The sequence below is a fragment of the Perna viridis genome, chromosome 3 (assembly GCF_037379345.1).
Source record: "Perna viridis isolate PV_CMFRI_1.1 ecotype Kerala chromosome 3, ASM3737934v1, whole genome shotgun sequence".
Taxonomy (NCBI): Eukaryota; Metazoa; Mollusca; class Bivalvia; order Mytilida; family Mytilidae; genus Perna; species Perna viridis.
Genome location: NC_142447.1, coordinates 20,880,835 through 20,901,461, shown reverse-complemented (window position 1 = coordinate 20,901,461; position 20,627 = coordinate 20,880,835). Strand labels below are relative to the sequence as shown.

The following is a 20,627-nucleotide window of genomic DNA, read 5'->3' as shown; positions in this document are numbered from 1 at the left end:
AAAAGACTACATATTTTTATTTTTCATATTTTGTTTGAAATGCAATGGTAACCAGAAATATACATTTGGTTTTTCATATAACCCATGCTCATAGAAGATAAAAATTATATAGAATACACAGTAGATTTCAAAATTAAGGGAGATAACTCTGTAAATGACACTCAAATACAACAAATTCTATTGAATTTTCAATGTTGATTATCTCCTAAGAGCAGGCAGATTTGAATGAATAATTACACATTTCATAGTATAGACCCATAAAACAACTTAATTACAAAAATAAAAATATGTAGCCTTTTTTAGAGTGTATCACATTTTTCAGATTTTGCAAGATTCTTACAAAGACAGCTACTTAATGACCAAAAAAAGTCAACAGAGATAAAAATAGACTACCTTTATTGTCTATATATAGGCCAGTCAGTCAGTTCAGTATGTACACACAAAATAGAACTAACAATAAAAATAAAACATGAATAATTGAGTCTTATAAAAAATCAGGAAAATTTTCTAAGAAGTAAAACACATTAAATAAAAATCCAGAAGAGCCATGAGGCAAAGATACTCCTGCCTCCACCTGGTAGCAATCTGAACAATCTGCAACAACCCATTTATCATTTTTATTGAATTTTGCACAGTATCTTCCATGAAATATATTTTTTTCTCAGTAGCAAAATAAGATGACTTATTCTCTCATCAAGTGCAAGATTTGGTTAGAACTACAGGTGCACTACCCAACAAATTACATTGGATTTAATAGAACAAGTTATCAGTGAAACAAATCATTGGACTGAGTAGAGTTACTCCCCTTTGACCATTACATGTATCATGACCTCAAAGCAGCTCTTTACTTACCTTGCTGGACAAAGATGGGCATTACATACTCTCTGTTTATCATCAGGATTAGAGGTAGAGTTACAGTAAATATCATCAACTACACCAGCCTCTTTTTCAACACAAACAACCTCTGACCTTTGGGTTCCTAAGATCATGAAAGTACGCCTTTTAATTGATCAATATGAGAAGTTTTTGAGCTTATATTTGACAAATTTTACCAACAATTTCCTTCTGTTTTTTGTTTTTGTTTTTTTTTTTGCAATTTGTTAAAATTAAAAATATCCTTATATATAAGTCAAATGAAAGATGTTGTACATGTAAACGAGTGTTCAGTTTATGAACCCACCATAGGACAGGTTCAATAAGTCAATTTTCATGCCCAGAATAATATGAATATGACCATTAATGGAAAAATAACTTACCCCCTCCACAGGAAGATGTGCAATGAGTCCAGTCTTTGTATTGCCATTTAAACTCTGGTCTCTTGTGGTCTGAAGAATTCTGTTTAGGAACTGTATACTCAAACCGTACTCCAGGATTTCTCCCTTGAAGCAACAACTGTAAAAAACGTTGTATATCAAACCAGTACATCTTTTATAAGACAGAAACATAATCATTCCTAATGCTTTCGATACTTCATCAAAATGCTGATATAAAACAATGTAATACTAATTAAAAACTAAGTTTAAATTCAAATTAAATTGGCAGATAATTAAAGTAAAGGATCACAACTTCATCTGCATTTTAATTGTGATTAAATATAAAATAAACAAAAAATGAAATTTCGTCTTTTGGCTTTAAACCACAAAAAGTGTATACCATAATCCGTAGAGGTTCTTTCAGAGGTCCAGCAGCCTTAAACATCTCCTTATTCCTGTGTCTCTCATAAGTAACAGTGGTTCCTGCTATTTCATAATCGCCACTCCATTGTATGAACCAGTTCCCATTCAGGTAATATTCTCCCTTCTCATTCTGTAGAGCAAGGTAATTATTAGCCTCGGCTACCTCCTCAACCAATATATTTCTTGCATTCTTAGGTATCACTGTAGCTTCAACATATCCTGATTTTGATGAAAAGAAATACACAAAAAATATTAAAAGCCATAAAAAGGGATTCTTTTCATGATCTTACTCTACCTCTAGGTCACACTTTCAGGCTTCAAAATTTACCACTAGCCAAACTGTCATGGCTGGTAAAAATACTGGTGGGCTTGCATAGTTTGGCTAATATACCAATGATTACTATATAAGTTCATTAAATTTTCTTGAGCTCTGGCTTGTTGTCAGAAATGTATATGGCAAAGACTGCACTTTAAACATACAGCTGTAAAGGAGTATAAATTACAATTAAAACCAGATGCAGAAATACCACCTTACAGCTGACCCATGACCCCAGCTTCTATCCCATCTCTAAAAGTCTCTTTCCTTAAGTTTGATTTTTTCCATAGAGAGTGCCAACCAATATTTATATTCTTTCATGCACATCTTGATATGATATCAAACATTTATAAAGAGTTACAGTTATCGTACAGCAGGTATTTTTTGCAGGTGCTCTATTTTCAGTTTTCACCAAACAAATGGTGATTTTTCAGTCTACATATGCTATACTTTCATATAACAATAACAATTCCAGCATTCAGATCTGCACTTTTTAGAAAATTGTACATTCAACACCCACTAAATTCAACCAAACGAAACCAAATCAAGAACGATAACTCTTGCAAAATGCCATATTCATACAAAATCAATCATTTTTATCTCGAAAGTGCAACAACCAAATGACAAACTAAGACAGGTTTTGTTCCCAGTAAGTGTTTCTGAAGTAAAAATAAACGTCATCAATTTGGTGGGTTTTTGACATGCATGAATCACCACATATCTTTTTTCTTAATTAATTATTTTACATTCAGTCAATTAGTGCAAATTTGTTTTAATACTAATTAAAAACAGTGTTTGAATGACCCTAATTCTGCTAATGAACTTAATTAAAGACAAACATTTCAACCAAAAATTACAATATAAGACTCAAATTTGAGCTTGTTTGTTATAAAAGAACAATCATAATACTATTTCTATATGAACTTCATTAAATCCAGTAATATCTTTTGTAGTGGGAATGCAAATACAGCAGTCTAGTTTTCAATTTGATTTAAACTTCAAGCTTTCAATAAATACATCCCAAAAGATGTTTTGTTTTGTAAATGTTGTTGTAAAGATCCCTAGCATTACTAGGTCAATGCATCCTGTTCCTACTGAGGTGGGGTGGGGCTCAGGAATAGGAACATGCCATTGGAATAGGTACAATTTAACAGCTTGCAAATATGTGAATAGGTAGGGGAAAAACAAATATAATTATATGGATAGTCAAAAACATCTTTGTCCTATCATCTATTGTAAGTAAAATAATTTTTATTATATGTCCCAGTGTATCATAATCAAGGGAACAGTTCAAATTTATATGAGATTAGTTCTCATAATTTCTGAAGGCTTGCAGTGCATCCCCCCCCCCCAAAAAAAAAACAAAAACCAATGGGTGAGGGTGCTACAAAATGAAATTCCTACCATCACTGCTATAGATTCTGAATAGAGGATATTGAAATGGTACAATAAACCCCATCAATGAAATAAGTACATAAAATGAGTCTATACCTAGTCCCTGTGTTTCATTATACTGGTCTTTAATGGTTTCACAAGTAGATCCATCACCTCTGCATACACCACAATGGTCTTCTCGAGCATTAGAGTTGATAACATAGTCACAACCAACATGCTACAAATAATTGGTATCTTATTAATTTTGAAATAAAAAATTTCATAACACTATTTACAGGTGATTGTTTACTCAAACACGTGTACAATGTATTTCGTAATAGTATGTAATATATTTAAATTTTGCAGTTCTGGCAATAACACTTAACTCAAAAGAAAAATTTAAAGATTATTGTGAGTATCTCGTAAACCAGAAAAAAGGGCACCTAATGGGAGATTAAATAATAATGCCATGTGGCAAAAAAAATTGTAGGTGTAAAAAGAACTTAAAATGGCCCTAACTTTTGTGTAAAGAATCTGATCAAACTGAAATTCAAACTTGATCAGTATTTCATCACACTCATTAATTGTACAGTTTGAAAAAGATCCTTAAATATTTTCCAAAATTATAATCTGGAAACAAGGGGGACAACCACACAACTTTCTGTAGCAACAACCAAGACAGTGCTAGTCAGTAATGTGTTAAAGCAGGAGAAAAAAATAGACATTTTCCAATTCAAGTGAAAAATCAGGCCTATGGGTATATATACCTACCGTACATTTTCCACTAATGCACATGTTCTTTGTTCCTGTTGTACAAGGAGTTCCGTCCACCACAGTATCACGTAACATGACGGAGAAAAACTTCTCCTTCGGCCTGCAGTGCAACTGGCATGGAGTATCTTGAAAGAAAAGTAAATTAAATACATATCAGTGGAATATAATGTTTTACTGTAAAGGTATTATTGTTTGTGGATAACCTTTTTTATTGTTTGTCAAAATTTTACCATTTCATCGACCAATGAATTCATGAATTTTCTAAGCTCTCGATAGTTTTCAAATGAAATTTACCATATCCTTGAGATTTGTGTTTGTGTTTTATTCCCACAACTAAAAAACCACATAAAAGAAAAGCTGCTCCACACTTATATTGGTTCCTCTGCAGAATTGTTGTAAAAAGGAAAAACTTAATATAATGAGGTTCTGGTTTTCATAGTATTTGCTATGCCTATATGAAACATGAACATAAAAGCTATACTCTAACATAAAGTTGCATGCCGTGTCATTCTAGGCATACCCCCATTCATACAGGAAATTGACATGGACAGCATCCAAAATCACTTACAACATATGTATGCCTTAAATATATAAAGCCAAACACCAAATCTGAAATCAATCCATACACTGGAAGCCGAGATAATTGCAATGAAATTCGGATGGGTGGAAGACAAGAGTATTCCAGGATACCACCCACTTTTTGAGTGGGATTATAATCAGTTCAAGTATGTCAGAACCAATCTTTATTTCCAAATTTCTGAAATGCGAAAATAAGAGACTGCTTAAAATTGGACAACATAAAATCATTATGAAATTGACAGTTAGATATTTAACTATTATACTTACTAGGTGTTGGCACTGATTCCCATTCATACAAAGCACTTTTATATGGAATGTAGTTAAATTCTTCACATTGTACATGTCTAAAACTTGGTACATTTTCTGGGCACTCCTATAAAATAATATAATGTCATATATAAACATCTTAAACAGGATCAAAATGCAATAACTCAAGTGCAAAACAACTGACATACTGGTTTTAACATACGTACAAATGCTGAAATTAACGTTTTCAATACTGTTCTTTAAAAGATTACTACTTTTTCAAAGTAGTACAAGAGAAAAAAATTAATTGGAGGATCCTTGTATGGTGTTCCAAGGGTTTGAAACTCTCCTTTTGTATAAAATTTGTTTATTTCAATTAATCTCTTTAGGAATGACCAATAATAGCTTGGAGCATTCCCAAATAGATTGTGTTTGACATATAAGAAGTACCTACATGTTTTGCCATTATTGAGAGTAGAGGTCAAGAGGTTAAAGTTCAGTAATAAAACAGTAAATTCATTCCAATGACCACACAAAAAACACTTGTCAACATAACAATATCTAAACTTGAGTTCATCTGAACTGAATAAAAACTTGCCTCAGTATTGCAAATTCTGTATCTTCTTCTTTCACCTATACAAAACTTACCACCATTTGATGGCCTGGAAAAAAAATGATAAAAGCATGTATGTGCAAAGATATATGTATCTCCATTAACATGAGACAGCCTCGCTTGAAAACAATAACAGCCTAAATAACATCATCAAACAATCTTGAATCATGCACTTCAGTAACATCATCAAACAATCTTGAATCACGCACTTCAATAACATCATCAAACAATCTTGAATCACGCACTCCCTATCATTCTTTTACCAGCTAGCTTACCTATGTAGACATATTGAATTGTTCAAGCACATTTAAACCTGACAAATGAAGGAGATACATCTTTCACTCCAGTAACCATGGTAATCCATTGACCTACTTAAATAAGATTTTCACATGGATATGTCCATGTCCACCTCCAAACCTTCCATTCTAATATGATGTGCTTCAAAGCTCTTTAGACTAAAGCCATGGTAAAAAGGTGATAAACACATGACCAACCTTTCGTGCAACACATAGACTGAATCTAGTAAAAAGTATGAAGAAACTAGTCCTTTTAGAATCGAAAAAAATCATGGAAACTCCAATTTATCATTGTTTTACCATGGGCTGGCCATTTATGTCAGTATTTAACCCCTAGCTATTACTCAGGGTAAAACAATGCGACGTAAATGGCCAGTCCATAGTAAAACAATGATAAAATGTAGTTTCCATGGTTTATTTCCGAAGTATATTCTGACTAGCTCCTTCTATTGCCCAAATTACCATGGTAATTCAGGACCCACTAACCTACCTAAACAGGAGTAATATAGAGTCTTTTTGTTAAAAAGACAACACTTTCTTATCATTCCAGCACATTATGAACAGCGACTCAATTAGCCCATTTGACCCACTGACCAACTTACATGGGATTATCACAGTGCCTTTCTACAATGGAGACACCTCCTCCACAAGTTCGAGTACATTCAGACCAACTGCTCCATTCACCCCAGTTTCCATTAATAGCCTCTGGTCTTTCACCTATCTCCACACACTTACCATTGAAACACCACTGAAAAATAGTTTTGAAAAATACAATGATAATTCAAGCAAACTGTGAGCATTCCCTTACAGGATCAATTTAGGTTTGATATGTCCTAGTATGTTTTATTGAGGATTTGAACAAATTTTCTGAGACAAACAGAATAGTAAAATGCTGTCACATTAATACTGCTATTTCATAACCCTTCCCTTTGATCTTGAAATTAGAATGGAAATAACTGCTGAAAATTAGACAAATCTAACTTAAGTAGTTGAATACCTGGTGCAGATTTAGAGCCTATATAGTATACCCCTTCACAAATTTGTAGGAAAAAATACTTCTGCAAATTATTCACAATTTATACCCAAACAAGTTTTAAGCTTCATTCAAAGTTTGCTTACAACCTGGCACTCCATAAACCTGACCTGCAGAAAGAATAAGAAAACAACAAACACTAACCTTATTGTTACCACATATAGTACCCTCGGCTGCTGCTTCTAACCTCGTTGAACACCTACTGTTGACTCTACACCACAATGTATTGCATATGTCTTCCTGTATAGAAAAAATACAGCTATGACAATGTTTACAATGGATGAACTTTTCACTATGTGGCTTAAGTTTTTGTTGTTGTCATGATTTGGTCATACCAAGAATTCAATTTCTGTAATTGTTTCACTGAAAAATATTTTCCATTGAAAATGATGATAATTTCTAAATGAAATCTAAGAATTTACAAATCCAAACACCAACACAGTTTTGATAACCACAGAAACCACACGAATAGATACCCACTAACGAAAGTTTCTTGGCAGCATATATCATAATACAATGTTGACCTGTACTTTATGATCTACTGTGAAAGTATTATTGTCTGTGGGGCACCAATTTTTGTGGTTTTCATGGGTTAGGTATATCACAAAATTTGGTTCCCAATGAACAGAAATTTTCCATTCGTTTGTATTATGGAATTGTCAAATCCATAAATTCAAGAATCAATGAACTGATCATTTTTCCCTAAACCACGAAAGTTGGTACCCACAAATAAAAGTAATTACCAGTATAGCATAATCTTAAAGTTTGAAAAAACTTGGTCCAGTAGCTTCTTAAAAATTATAAATCATTAAATGTAATGAACAAGAAAATAGATGGAAATCCAAAAGGACATGAGGTCACTTTACTGAGTAAGTACAATGGAGACATATGATAGATTGTGCTCTTTTGAGAGTCAAGATATATTAATACCCTACCAATTTCATTCCATCACAGAGAGTAGCCTCTGGTCCATACATCAGTCTGCACTGATGGTCAGCATCATACATCGTCCCTGGTGGCAGTAATGGATAGTTAAACGTATCTTCTCCTAAATCTCCAGGAGCATCACTGAGACAGAAACCCCAGCCTCGACTGAAAGTTAAAATTTACTTATACAATGTGCATGCATGTATCACTTGTTCAATTAGTTTGTATCAACTTTCACAGAGAGTTACCATATTTGCTTTTGAAAGGGATTGGTAATTATTTGAAATGAAATCAAGTTGACCCCTGACATATACCAGTACTTTTTTAAAACAAAATCGCCAGAGAATACACCCGCCAAAATAACCAGCCATACAATATTCCAATAGATTATTGCCAAAAAGCAACCAGTAAGATCAATAATGAAGGGATTATTTAGAACAGAATTTCAACATGTAAGCATTGAATCTAAAAAAACTCAAACAGCATGGTTACAGCAAAAAAAATTATGATTAAAATTTTCAATTCATAACCATATAGTAATTATTTTCATTTGTGTGTGAAAACAAATCATATTATGATTACAAAAGGGATTCTATAAACACCAAACTCTAACTGAACTTAAGGAGATAGACCTAGGGTAAGGGACACAACTCATAAAAATCATTGGAACGTTTGTATTCAGCATTTTACATCAATCTCATGTAAGCATCAAAGTAACTTGGATTGATTTCTCTCTGTTTCAAATGAAAGCTTGATAGGCTTTGTTGAATTCGAATATGATACAAACATATCACTGATTTCAAGAGTTGTTTCCCTTACCCTAGGTCTACCTCCTTAAGTTACTTAGTTTAGTTTCATTTTACATGTCCAAAATCGAAGAATCTGATTCCAGTTTGCAAGTGTGTATCAGATAAGAGAGTTTCTACTGTATTGCAAAATAACTACAGAATAATTAAGTACCAGCAAGTCCATTTAAAATTCTGATACTGCCTATGGTAGAAAACAAAAGTGAATTCAGTGGGTTTTTTTACATGCATGAATCATTTCCTGTCTTATTTTTCAGTCATAATTGTGATGATAAACTTACTCAACAAACTTAGTGATTTCTTTTTTACTACATGGTGACCATTTCATACTAGGGGAGGCAACCAGAAGATGTGATGACATCACATACATGTATTCATTCTCATCTTTTAATTCACAGCTGTTATGTATCCCATCATGCTTCATTCCAAAACTGAAAGTAGATATAGAAATGTTGTCAAAACAGACAGAAGATTACCAGTACTATATTACTTGCTTAGCTGTGAATCAATATCTCTTGTGGGCCTCTTGTTTTTTTGTTTTTATTTGTTTTTCGGGCCATAGATTTTGCAAAACATAATGAAAGACAATTAGGATTTTAAGAGTTTAAGTTCTGCACTTAATTGTTTAACCATTTACATGAGTACCACTTTAGGCCATTCTAGGTATCTTCATAAAACTTCGATTTTTACAAATGTTTTGATTACTGTGATACGCAAAAGGGGCGTTTCCAGAATTTTTTGTTTAAAGATGGATCAGATGCAGAAATCTGTATAACAGGATTCCAAGTGTGTTTTTGCACTTTTTACCCAAGTTTTGCACATAATTTAAAAACAAATATACCAAACATAAAGGGGGTCCAACCCTAGGAATCCTGCCTTGCTCCATCACTAAGCAAAGTGATGAGCATTTAAACCATTCATGGCATATTGGGAACAACTGTACGGGTTTTTTTTTTTTTTTTTTTTTTTCAGACAAATGTGACTTATAAAAATGTATACATTAGTCCATGTTTTTGTGAAACAAATTTATCTTATTTTAATTCAGGAATGTGTACATATATAACCTTGGTACAAGAAAGATGAAAAAAAAATAAAATAATTTAATCAATTTAGCCAAGACATTAATGTCTCACAAAAATTATATTCATAAAAAAATCATAATCACAATGGACCAAAAAAATATTGTGAACTTTTTTACTTCTATTTGCACAAAACATATAATTTAGTATTTTTTAAATATCTTTTTAAATGTTTTTTATGCACCTTTAGGTGGTCTGTGTGACCATTAACCCAATATTTTAATGTATTTCTAAAGAAAATGTGATAATTTTATGCAACACATCTACCATGTTATATTTGTTGCAAACATGACAAAATGTAGAATTTAAAATACTCATTCAAATTAATTTACATTCTGCATTAAATATTTGACCCCATGATATTGCACATGTTAAGTGTCAGTCTCTGTAAGAATCAGGCAGACAAATCCACCATTTTGATAGTGTGATTTGACTATTTGCACCATCAGAATCCAGGAATAAAGACAATATTTTCCCTATGATGCTAGTGCATCGAGTTAAAATTTCATTGAATGCACTGGAAATGAACTTTTCAGGGGTAGATAACTCTGTCAAAACCTCATTTTTCTAACATTCTATTGAAAAATTTCTGAGCAAATCCAGTGATGAAGAAATCAAATGGTCTTTTCAAATAGAGACAGCATCTTTGAATGATATTTCACTGTCAGATTGGTGGGATTTTAACATGCATGTTACTGAATTTTCCCATTTTGCCTAATTCTTACAAACACTTACAATTAAATCATACTTGTTAATTTCATTGTGATATACACATTCAGCACATATGAATTCAAAAATGTTTAGATCTTGTAATTGAAGAACTTTAAATTCATATACAGTGAAATCTGTTTAAACGGAACCCTGAATAAAAAAAACCTGTCTAATCAGATTCCTGAATAAAAAAAACCTGTCTAAATGGATCCCTGAATAAAAAACCTTTCTAAACAGAACCCTGAATAAAGAAAACTTGTCTAATCAGACCCCTAAAAAACCTGTCTAAACAGAATCCTGAATAAAGAAAACCTGTCTAATCAGATCCCTAAAAAACCTGTCTAAAAAGAACCCAGAATAAACAAAACCTGACTAACTAGAACCTTTAATAACAAACTGTCGAAAACAGACACTGTTTAAAGTCCCTTTATATCAGTATGAATGTATTTTAATCCTTGGAAACCGAACACCAGTCTTAACTGGTAAAATCTTTAGTCCAAATGGGGTTCAGTTATGACAAGTTTAACTGCAATATATTTTGAAATTATATAATCTTAGAGTATTTATCAATTTAATGTAACAAAACTGTCTTTTTGGTGAAACAAATAAAATAAATTTGTTGTATATATGTAGAACAATATTTGAGTGACTGATTGAATGATTTGTCAGTCAATCCATGATTTAATTTATCAAATGATCAATCGATTCACTGAAAGGCATTATTACAGATAAGGCTTTGCACATTCTGAAGCCAAAATTTGCTTCCGTGTAAGCCTCAGACCAATAAAAAGCCTCGAACTTATAACAAGACCATGACAGGAACTTATGAAGTACTGTGAAAGTATTACTGTTCATAGGAAATGATAGGATACCAATTTTCATGGTTTTCATGTCTTGGTAACCCTTAAAATCTGGTTCCCAACGAAAAGGAATTTTGCATTTTTGTGTGTGGTAGAGTTGTCAAATCCATGAATTCAAGAACCAACGGACTGATTATTTTTCTCTATACCACAAAAATTGGGACCCACGAATAAAAGTACTTTCATAGTAACAATGTCCTTTATGTAAACAACATACTTGTGTCCCAATTCATGAGCAATAGTAAATGCTAAAGCCAGTCCTGTATCCTCATTTATATTACAGCTACGATGAGGCTGACACATACCAGACATCATAGAAAGACCCAAGGTACTACAAGGCTCATTCATACGTGAACAGATATCTTTCCTAGAAAAAAGAGAAAATATTATAACTAACTTCAAACATTTTGAAGGATTGAATATAACCTTATCAAGATGGCATTTCAAAGTAATGATTTGTATTTAAGATGAGACATCAAAGTGATTTTTTGTGGGAGTCCCCTCCTTAAGTGGGACAGGTATGCAAAGAGTAATCAAGGGAACCATGGTTATAGCGGTAATCAAAAGAATGTAATCCAGGGACAAAGACCAGACATGGAAAACAGACATACACAACAAAGAACATAAAGTAACTAAAATCATACATACAAAGTAACAAAAGTAAATGAGCAACTCGGACTCCACTAAAAACTGGGAGCATGGACCAGGTGCACCAGTAGGGTAAGCGTCCTCTGCTTTTCTAGAAACACCCACCGAGTTGCTCATAAAAAGTCAAGTCCTGGGTAGACAAACAAGGAGAGGAAAACTATGACTTATTGAATAAATCAGTTTTCATGGTGTTGATGGATACACCATAACGATCCACGAGTTCATGATGACGACCATAAAACTTCTGTAGTGATGACTTCAATCTTGTAGCAATAATAGAATATAATTAGAATTTTGTCCACTGGTGCATTCGTGTCATACTTCAAGCTCCCATCTTCCCCTTTACAGACTCGATAATAGACTCACTTGGTAAGCAATATGGCTACATCATGGTGATTTGGATGATCATCATCTTTGAAGTTCATGGTTGACTGCCACTTACAGAAACTTCTCAATGATTTGTCAGCATGGTGAGTGATGACTAGATTTTCCTGAAAATAATAAAATGGAGGGTGAAGACTTGATTTTCTTCCTCATTATTAAAAAAAAAAAAATCAATGGTACTTTTAAAATTTTTTCATTTGTTTTGAAGATCTTTATACAAGAATACAAGTATAATTTTAATTGTAACTGTTATAAATTGAAAATAATGAAAGAGTAATCACATCATATTTTTGTCTTGTCAAATGTTTAACTACTTAATATATTTCAGAAGGTCACATTTATGATAAAAACTATATACCCCACTTGCAATGCAAAGTAGGGGTATAAAAAGTAGGCTTGTTGGTTGTCCACAAAACAAAAAATACGGAAATCATCATCCTCTGCATGATTATTATGTGAACCTAAACTCAATTTTTATTTAACTTGAGCACTCCAACAAACTGCTCTATCTTATATTGGTGGGTTCAGATAAGACATATTTAACTATCCATAAATCATGTAAATTTTAAATTATAATTAATACATTTCGTAGTAATGGTTTCAATATATGTCATACTATACAGGTTCTACTGTAATGCTCCATTACAAGTGGTCTCTACAAAGAGGTTACACAGTTCTTACCTGGTGCTCCTCTAAGAGAACCAGTCTGACTAATACAATGTTCATGGCATTCCCTAAGGAGGCATCATGAAATAAACTGACAACCTGAAAAACAACAGGAATAGTTAAATACTATAGTATCAATCATACAATATTCAAATTTCAAAATGCTGTACACATGTTTTAAAGGGTAACCTCTCAAAAATGACACTTGTTCCAAAGAGTAAACCTTGAATACTTCAGAAAATTACCCTTACACACTATCATGTGACACTATTCCTGGACTTCCAAATCAATTGAATATGAGAATATGTGACATATTTTTGATGACTAAGAAGGGCAAATTTTGAAAGTCAAAGAAAAATATTATGTGGCATTGTACAAGTAGTTATAATCAAATTTTTCTATCACAGCATACTAAAAATTACCACCATTTAATCTTTTGAACTCTCTAGAAACCCCTAAAGTAGTATTCCAGCTAAGAATAGTGCAATGTGATTCATTGTTGAAAAGCCTACATATTTTTATTTTTGATATTTTGTTTAAAATGTGAGAGTTAGCATGACGAAACATGTGGCTTTTCATATAACCCATGTTCATTGAAGGTATAAATTGCAAAGATTGTAATATAGAATTCAAACCTTAGGGAGATAACTCTGTAATTGACACTTAAATAAAATAGTAACTATCCAATATTTGATGTGAATTATCTCCTGAGAACAGACAAATGGAAATTTCATTATTTAGACCCATAAAACAACTTAATAACAAAAGTAAAAATGTGTAGCTTTTTTAGGGGTGTATCACATATCACAGAATTTGCATGATTCTAAAATAGACTGCTACCTAAATCTTTTAAACGGATGAGACAACGACAATTCCATATACTGATATACAAAAGACAAATTCTGTGCAGCCATGTGAAAATAGCTTTAGACTTGAGTGATAATCCTTAGCACTGCTCTTCTGCAATCTTGTACATTTCAAGTTAGGTAAACAATCCAGTTATTTAAGAGTTTAATTCTCTGCAATGATAACACTATGTACAGCATAATCACTCTCTCAAAGAGTAATCAAGGGAACCAGAATTCAAATAGAAATCAAAAGTATAGATTTGCTGAAAAAAGAGATCTGTGTGTTTTTACTGACCACTTTCACTGCTAAAAAAGATAGGCATTCTAGACATTAGGAAACACATTACCATCAGCAGCATGTTAACAGTGAGTGTTAATACAGTTTAATGATAAAAGCTGCTTTTTCTGCTGTGTTTATTTCAAAATTTGGCAACAGCCCCCTTTATTTCAATGAATGAGATTTACAGTTCCTCTGTTAAAATAGTTATACTTGACAAAAATAGTTTTAAATCAAAACAAATGCCATGCAAACCAATTCTGATGTATTTCAAATAGCGTAAAAAGTCTAATAACTGGTATCTCTTACGTCATCCAGAAGAAACATATGCTTTTTTGAAAAATTCTATTAGTGAGAATAATTCAGCTCCAAATAAACACATTTTGAAGTAGATAGTTGCACCCAACACATATTTTTTAGTGCTTACAGTTCTTTAACACTAAATAAAGTAAAATAATTCAAAAGGCACAGCTTGATACAATTGCAAAAGTTGAAGGTAAGTATAAACACACCATTCAAACTTGGTACAGTTTTCAAAAGCAAGCTAACTTCTTAACATCAGCAGAGGCAGACCCAGAGGGGATTATTAGGGTGCTTCCCCTTAAGTGAAAAATTTGGCAAAAAATAGCAAATGATAACCTGTAACCTCTCTTCCCCTACAAGTTTCTGGATCCCCTTGAATATAGTTTTCATTTATCATTACCATGAACCTTGAGCACTTACAAGACAAAATATTAGTTATATGACAAATCTAAGATGTAGCAAAAAACCATAAAACTGAGAAATGTTGATTTCTTTAACACATGTTTTGATAAGATAAACAGCTATGTCAAATACATGATGCATGTACTTTAAAACTCAATGTAGCTGGGTAGAATCTAGCAGTGAATGAAATGAATTTTTTTGTTGAAAAAATGGAATATCAAGAAATGAAGGATAAAAACTAGAGACTTAAAAGAATCTGAAACACTCAGCTGGCTTGATAAGCTACATTTATTTTTTGTAAAGGCCATGATTTTGCATGGATAAAAATTCTGTCCAGAAGTTTTTGAAAATGTTTTTTAATGTAAAGGTATCAAAAGTAGAAAAAACATCCAAAAAGGGCAATAACTCCAACATTATTTGATGAAAGGGCAATAACTCCAACATGGGTTAATGGCTTATCACAATAATTTGACGACACATGTATATATATATATATATCTCATCATGTATAACACTTTTACATTGTGTCAGAATTCGGCTGATATCAATGGTTTTGAAGTCATATGCCAGAAACTGCCCTATGTTCTATTTTAGTATCAGGGGCAATGTTTTTCAATGAAGCATAAATCTAGTATCAGGGGCAATGTTTTTCAATGGAGCATAAATCGAAACAATCACTTTGTGCAGGAGGCCTTAGGAAGAATCATACCAAATTTAATTGAATTTCTGTCAGTGATTCAAGAGGAGAAAATCTGAGAAAAAAAAATTATTCAAAACAATGTGGCCAGATGAGCAAGTAAGAGACAAGCATTTGATTCTAGCAGTATAATGGAAATTAATATTCTGGCAAATAGGATCCTCACCCCCTTCAGAATCAACTGGGGGTCCCCTACGTGATGTGTTATCAACATTGTTTTTCTTTAATTTAATGTGTTTCCAGAGAGTACAAAAATAGAGGCTTTTATCTACTATGTTGCCTCAGATATGGGTCCAAAATCAGACTCATACATGTTAATAATTTAAACTTAACAATCTCATGTATTTTTTTTTTTTATAAATCAGATGAATCTATTAGATCTACATGCACTTCAAAAGATTTTTTTTTTAATTTGAGGAAAAAATGTGAATAAAAAGGATGTATTCTATGTCTGGTCTTTGTTCCTGGATTACATTCTTTTGATTTTTTCAAATGAAAGGATGGACAAACAGCCATTAGAAAATCTCATTGATAGATTGATTTTGCTGTACATCCTATGGCAGATTATATTCAGGGATATTTCATTCCATAAAAGGACCAGAGCATTTCAGTAATCAAACAGACCCTATATTCAACTGGCTGAGCCAGATTTATAATGTACTGGCTAATTACAGGCGCAAAAGCCTGCTGATAGGCATGTCATCCTACTTGGACACATTATTCTATCTCCAGTCTACTAGTTGTGTTCTCCAGGTGAAAAAAGTAGCAAATACTAGAAAGGGAAAGAACTTGTGACCTTCTGCACTCAAAAGCCAGCACTGTACCTAAAAAACACCCAGGTGGTGGTCTAGTCAAAGTATCTTTTCCCTTACAGCAAATGTAGAACAATATATAAAGTTCACAGGAAGCTACTTTTTTGTAATAAATCTGTTACACAAACAACAAATATGTCACATTACATAATGTTCTATTCCTGTCTAACAAGATCTGGCCAATTATCAAGGGTAAGGTAAAATTGGAAATTACAAATAAAATAGCAGATGTGTACACTTGTTTAATGAAAAGAGAGCATTTATACTGAAGAGTGCATTCAGATATTATCTATCTCTAGCAGAATCTACTGCTGTTTAGCCCTTAATTAACAGCTTTAAGATCAATTAGCTTAACCCATATTTATCAGGTCAATTGTTTTGAATGGAAATGCCAACAGATGAAACTGCATGTGAGTGATTAGCTAAAAAAATCAGAAAAAAATATTGAAAAGTGCACAGAGAACAGTCATACACATAACTGAGCTTATTTCAAAGTACATTCTTTTAGCTTCATGGAGATGCCCTGCTTAGTATGTAGCTTCTGTTTCAGGGATGGACCCTGTATTTAAGGTGAAGGATAGCATTTACAGAATTAAAAGCCTAGCAAAACAAGACAAAAATATTTTAGGTGTAGAATTTTTGTAAAAACAAAATTTCTTGCAAGCAGAATATATTTTTCCCAAACTTTAAGTAGAGGTGTCTGCCTGGTAGGCTTTTTCTTAATCCACAACTGTACCTAGAACTATGCAATAGTTTGTTCTATATATAAATTCATATCATGAAAAATATAAACTCCAAAAAAAAGTTCTCTTGATGCACCAATAAATGTTCAAAATAAAAGTTTACCACAAAATTGCAATACATACCTTTTTGCATCATTTGAAAATAATATACACAGCTGGTTAAGCAAGAAAAACAATGTGATGTAACAACCAGTATAAATGGCCCTCCACAGTAACATGGTAATGAATTTGCATTAGTTTTCTTTACATACATGTATCCTTTGTTGATTTTTCAATTTGATGTATAGGTATACATAATTTTATATTGACCCTATCTAAAACTATCTTAAGAAATCAATTATTTACATAAACTAATGAATATCAACATACATGTACATGTATATGACCCTAATCAAAATTTAAAGACAGACTTGAGTTAACCAGTTGAAATGTTATGAAGAAAATATTACAAGTCTAAAATGAAAGTCTTTAGTGTTTTATTATAAGTAGTCTATTGTTATTTCTTAATTTTTTTCAGACAGACAGTCAGACAGATAATAGATAGACAAGTGCGTTCTGCTGTGTGTCAATTATCAAAAACAACAACTAAGAGTCTCTGTACCATGTATCATATTGCACCAGATAATATGCTTGACATTCATACCAAACAATTTAATACCCTGGATTTAAATGACATTACTAAATGATTTACTACAATGACAATAACTCCTCTCTGGCCTGGCACCATTTAACACATATAATAGGCTGCAAATTGGGGAATCTTGTTTACCATCCTTCAAATAGAAAATTTGGTTGATACATGTATATACATGGTAGTAAAAATAACAAAACTGGTTCAGGTAGTATGAACTGCTTTCATAATTGTTCCGATTAATGGACAGTAGCGAGTGGAGTAGGAACTAAGGTGTGGCAATATTCAGAAAGGGAAGTTGAAACTGCTATTTAAAACCTCAGACTACCAATAAACTTTGCTTACAAAAATGTATGTCTCCCCATTTCCAAAGTTCAAAGGGGTATAACTCACACAAATTCAATGGATCAAAAATCCCTGGTAATATGCTCAACTACATATTATGTCTTGACAAGCTGCAATGTTTCATGAAATTTGGTGCAATAGTTTCTGAGGAGTTGTGTTAACCAGAGTGTGATGGATAGACAGACATACAGACAGGGCAAAATTCAAGAATTAACAAAGAGTAACCAAGGGAACCAAGGTTATAGCGGTAATCAAAAGAATGTAATCCAGGGACAAAGACCAGACATGGGAAACAGACATACACAACAAAGAACATAAAGTAACTAAAATCATACATGAAAAGTAACAAAAGCAAATGAGCAACTCGGACTCCACTAAAAACTGGGAGCATGGACCAGGTGCACTGGTAGGGTAAGCGTCCTCTGCTTTTCTAGAAACACCTGCCGAGTTGCGTAGTTTCGGCAAGCTCTGGCATAACGTGTGAGTTGTGATATGAACACTCCATATGCAGGTGCTGAAGGGATGTTACCACAGATGAAAGGAAAGTCGACAATTCTTAATGAAAAGTCATCATGTTTGTCGTAAAGTTTGGCAATAGTTTTCCGTTACCATCGATTTCTAAGTGTAGGTCAAGATATGAGGCTGACCTTACAGTATCTGTAGTATCCTTTATCTCAAGTTCTTTGGGGTAGATGCAATGTATCAAATCCCCGAAATTAGGATTGTTTCAAGATAATACGTCATCTATATAGCGGAAACTGAGATTAAAGGATCTAGCCAAATGATATTCTTTCTTTCGGATCAAATCAGCAATAAAGTCAGCCTAGAAAGAGTGAAGGAATAGGTCAGCAAGTAAAGGAGCACAATTTGTTCCCATTGGAGTCTTTCACAAATTTGAGTACACTCCATTTTCACAGTATGTAACATGCTTTCTTGAATCAAATTTTGTTTGTTTTTAGCCTATATGGATTTGAAAAGGTGCTGACCTTATATGTACCCCACAGTAGGACTTTTTTTCTTGCAAAAATTTATGTTTTTCTTTGATTTTACACCCAAAAAATGTGCTTTGCAACTATTCATTATTTACACATCCCCAGGCCAAAATTTCTTGATCTGCCCCTGCAACTCTCTGCCAAAACTAACTAACAATTGGTCATAGTATATAGAAGTCATAGTTTCTGATATTCCAGAAATGCTCAAAGCTGTCATGGTGCCATGAAGTGTTCCAACCTCTTACATAGTAGAAGTAGCATTCTGACTCTTAGAATCCATGAACCAGTATTGTGTATTTAGATTTCTCTATTTTGCAGGTGTGTACAAATTTCATTTTAGCTATAGCCTACTCTTTCTGTATTTGCTAAAACTGATTTTATACAATTTAATAATCTTTTAAAACTAAGTATTTGAATTTTCTTTGAACCTTCCAATGTGATTTCTAAAGATCTGAAATAATCTGCACTCAGTGGTACGAGTAAACCACCACACCAAATTTTTCAAGTCTGACAAATGGTTTTGTCATTTACATGCATTATATATTTGTGAGTCAGAAAAATAACCTGACACCAAGTTCCCTCCTAATTTGAAATTTAAAATTGAAAGTCATAAAATAAAATCTTGTCTTTATCATCATTCAACATTTTTTGGGCCTAGATGTTGAATAAAAGCCAGATTCTGACATCTAGGGCAGACTGTATTAAACAGTATGAATCACATAATCTTCCCTTTAATCCTACCAATAAAAGACTATTATAGTATAAAAATACAATTTGAAGAGTATTAAATGTCAATTTTTATCTCTTTTCAAATTTAATTTATTAAGTCAGCTATTAACCAAGTGAAAGTCTTGTTATTGAATCTGCACAAATTTTGACTGTATCAACAGAGTTAACTCCCTCTTGAAACTAACCGCAGTCATAACAGGTGTTGTAGACAGGAAGAAACATCACCAATAATAATGTCTCATCCATCTTTGAATTGATTCAGATGTAAAGACCGCCAAAATTAGAGGTGTTATATCCAGTCTATGCTAGCATGAATATTTCAGAGTCTGTAATTTTTCAATTGATTCTAATGTTGAGTGCCAAAATAAGAAATGCAACCACTATACTATGGTAAAATGTAAATATATGTAATCTACAATTTATGTGATTTAAGATATGACATCAAAGAACAACAAAACTATAAAAAAACATTTGGCAACTTCAAAAGGCATATATTAGTACAAAAATATTAGAGTGGATCAAGTCATTGTCTGTCTTTCTGTTATTTTAAGTACCAGTCCATATAAAATTCAGACACTGCCAATGCTGAAGTGAGTCATGGTGCAGAACTCACCAAACAAACAATGCTTTTATCGGTCTAAAATCAACCAAATCAAACAAAATAAAGAACGATCATTCTTGCAAAATGGCAATTTCATGCAAAGTCTGGATAATGTTTATCTCAAAAGCGCAACAACCAAATGAAAATCTAGGATTGGTTATGTGATCTGTAACTGTTTCTGAACAAGAAATAAAAATGAAATTGGTGGGTTTCTGACATGCAAAAATCACCTTATGTCTGATTTTTATAAATCTCCATA

At 32.6% G+C, this 20,627-nt stretch overlaps 1 protein-coding gene across 1 annotated transcript in view; it reads right to left on the bottom strand.

Annotated features, from left to right (window-relative positions):
• LOC148621394 (A disintegrin and metalloproteinase with thrombospondin motifs 6-like) overlaps positions 1–20,627 on the bottom strand; it is a 53,907-nt gene that overhangs the window by 10,400 nt on the left and 22,880 nt on the right. The window contains exons 5-18 of the mRNA XM_088575722.1: positions 13,004–13,087; positions 12,305–12,429; positions 11,508–11,657; positions 8,922–9,071; positions 7,843–7,999; positions 7,052–7,147; positions 6,477–6,622; positions 5,564–5,627; positions 4,987–5,092; positions 4,138–4,265; positions 3,484–3,604; positions 1,654–1,895; positions 1,257–1,392; positions 853–979 (exon numbers count right to left, since the gene is read on the bottom strand). Of these exons, the coding sequence (XP_088431848.1) occupies positions 853–979; positions 1,257–1,392; positions 1,654–1,895; positions 3,484–3,604; positions 4,138–4,265; positions 4,987–5,092; positions 5,564–5,627; positions 6,477–6,622; positions 7,052–7,147; positions 7,843–7,999; positions 8,922–9,071; positions 11,508–11,657; positions 12,305–12,429; positions 13,004–13,087 (1,832 nt within the window). The remainder of the gene's footprint in view (positions 1–852; positions 980–1,256; positions 1,393–1,653; positions 1,896–3,483; positions 3,605–4,137; positions 4,266–4,986; positions 5,093–5,563; positions 5,628–6,476; positions 6,623–7,051; positions 7,148–7,842; positions 8,000–8,921; positions 9,072–11,507; positions 11,658–12,304; positions 12,430–13,003; positions 13,088–20,627) is intronic.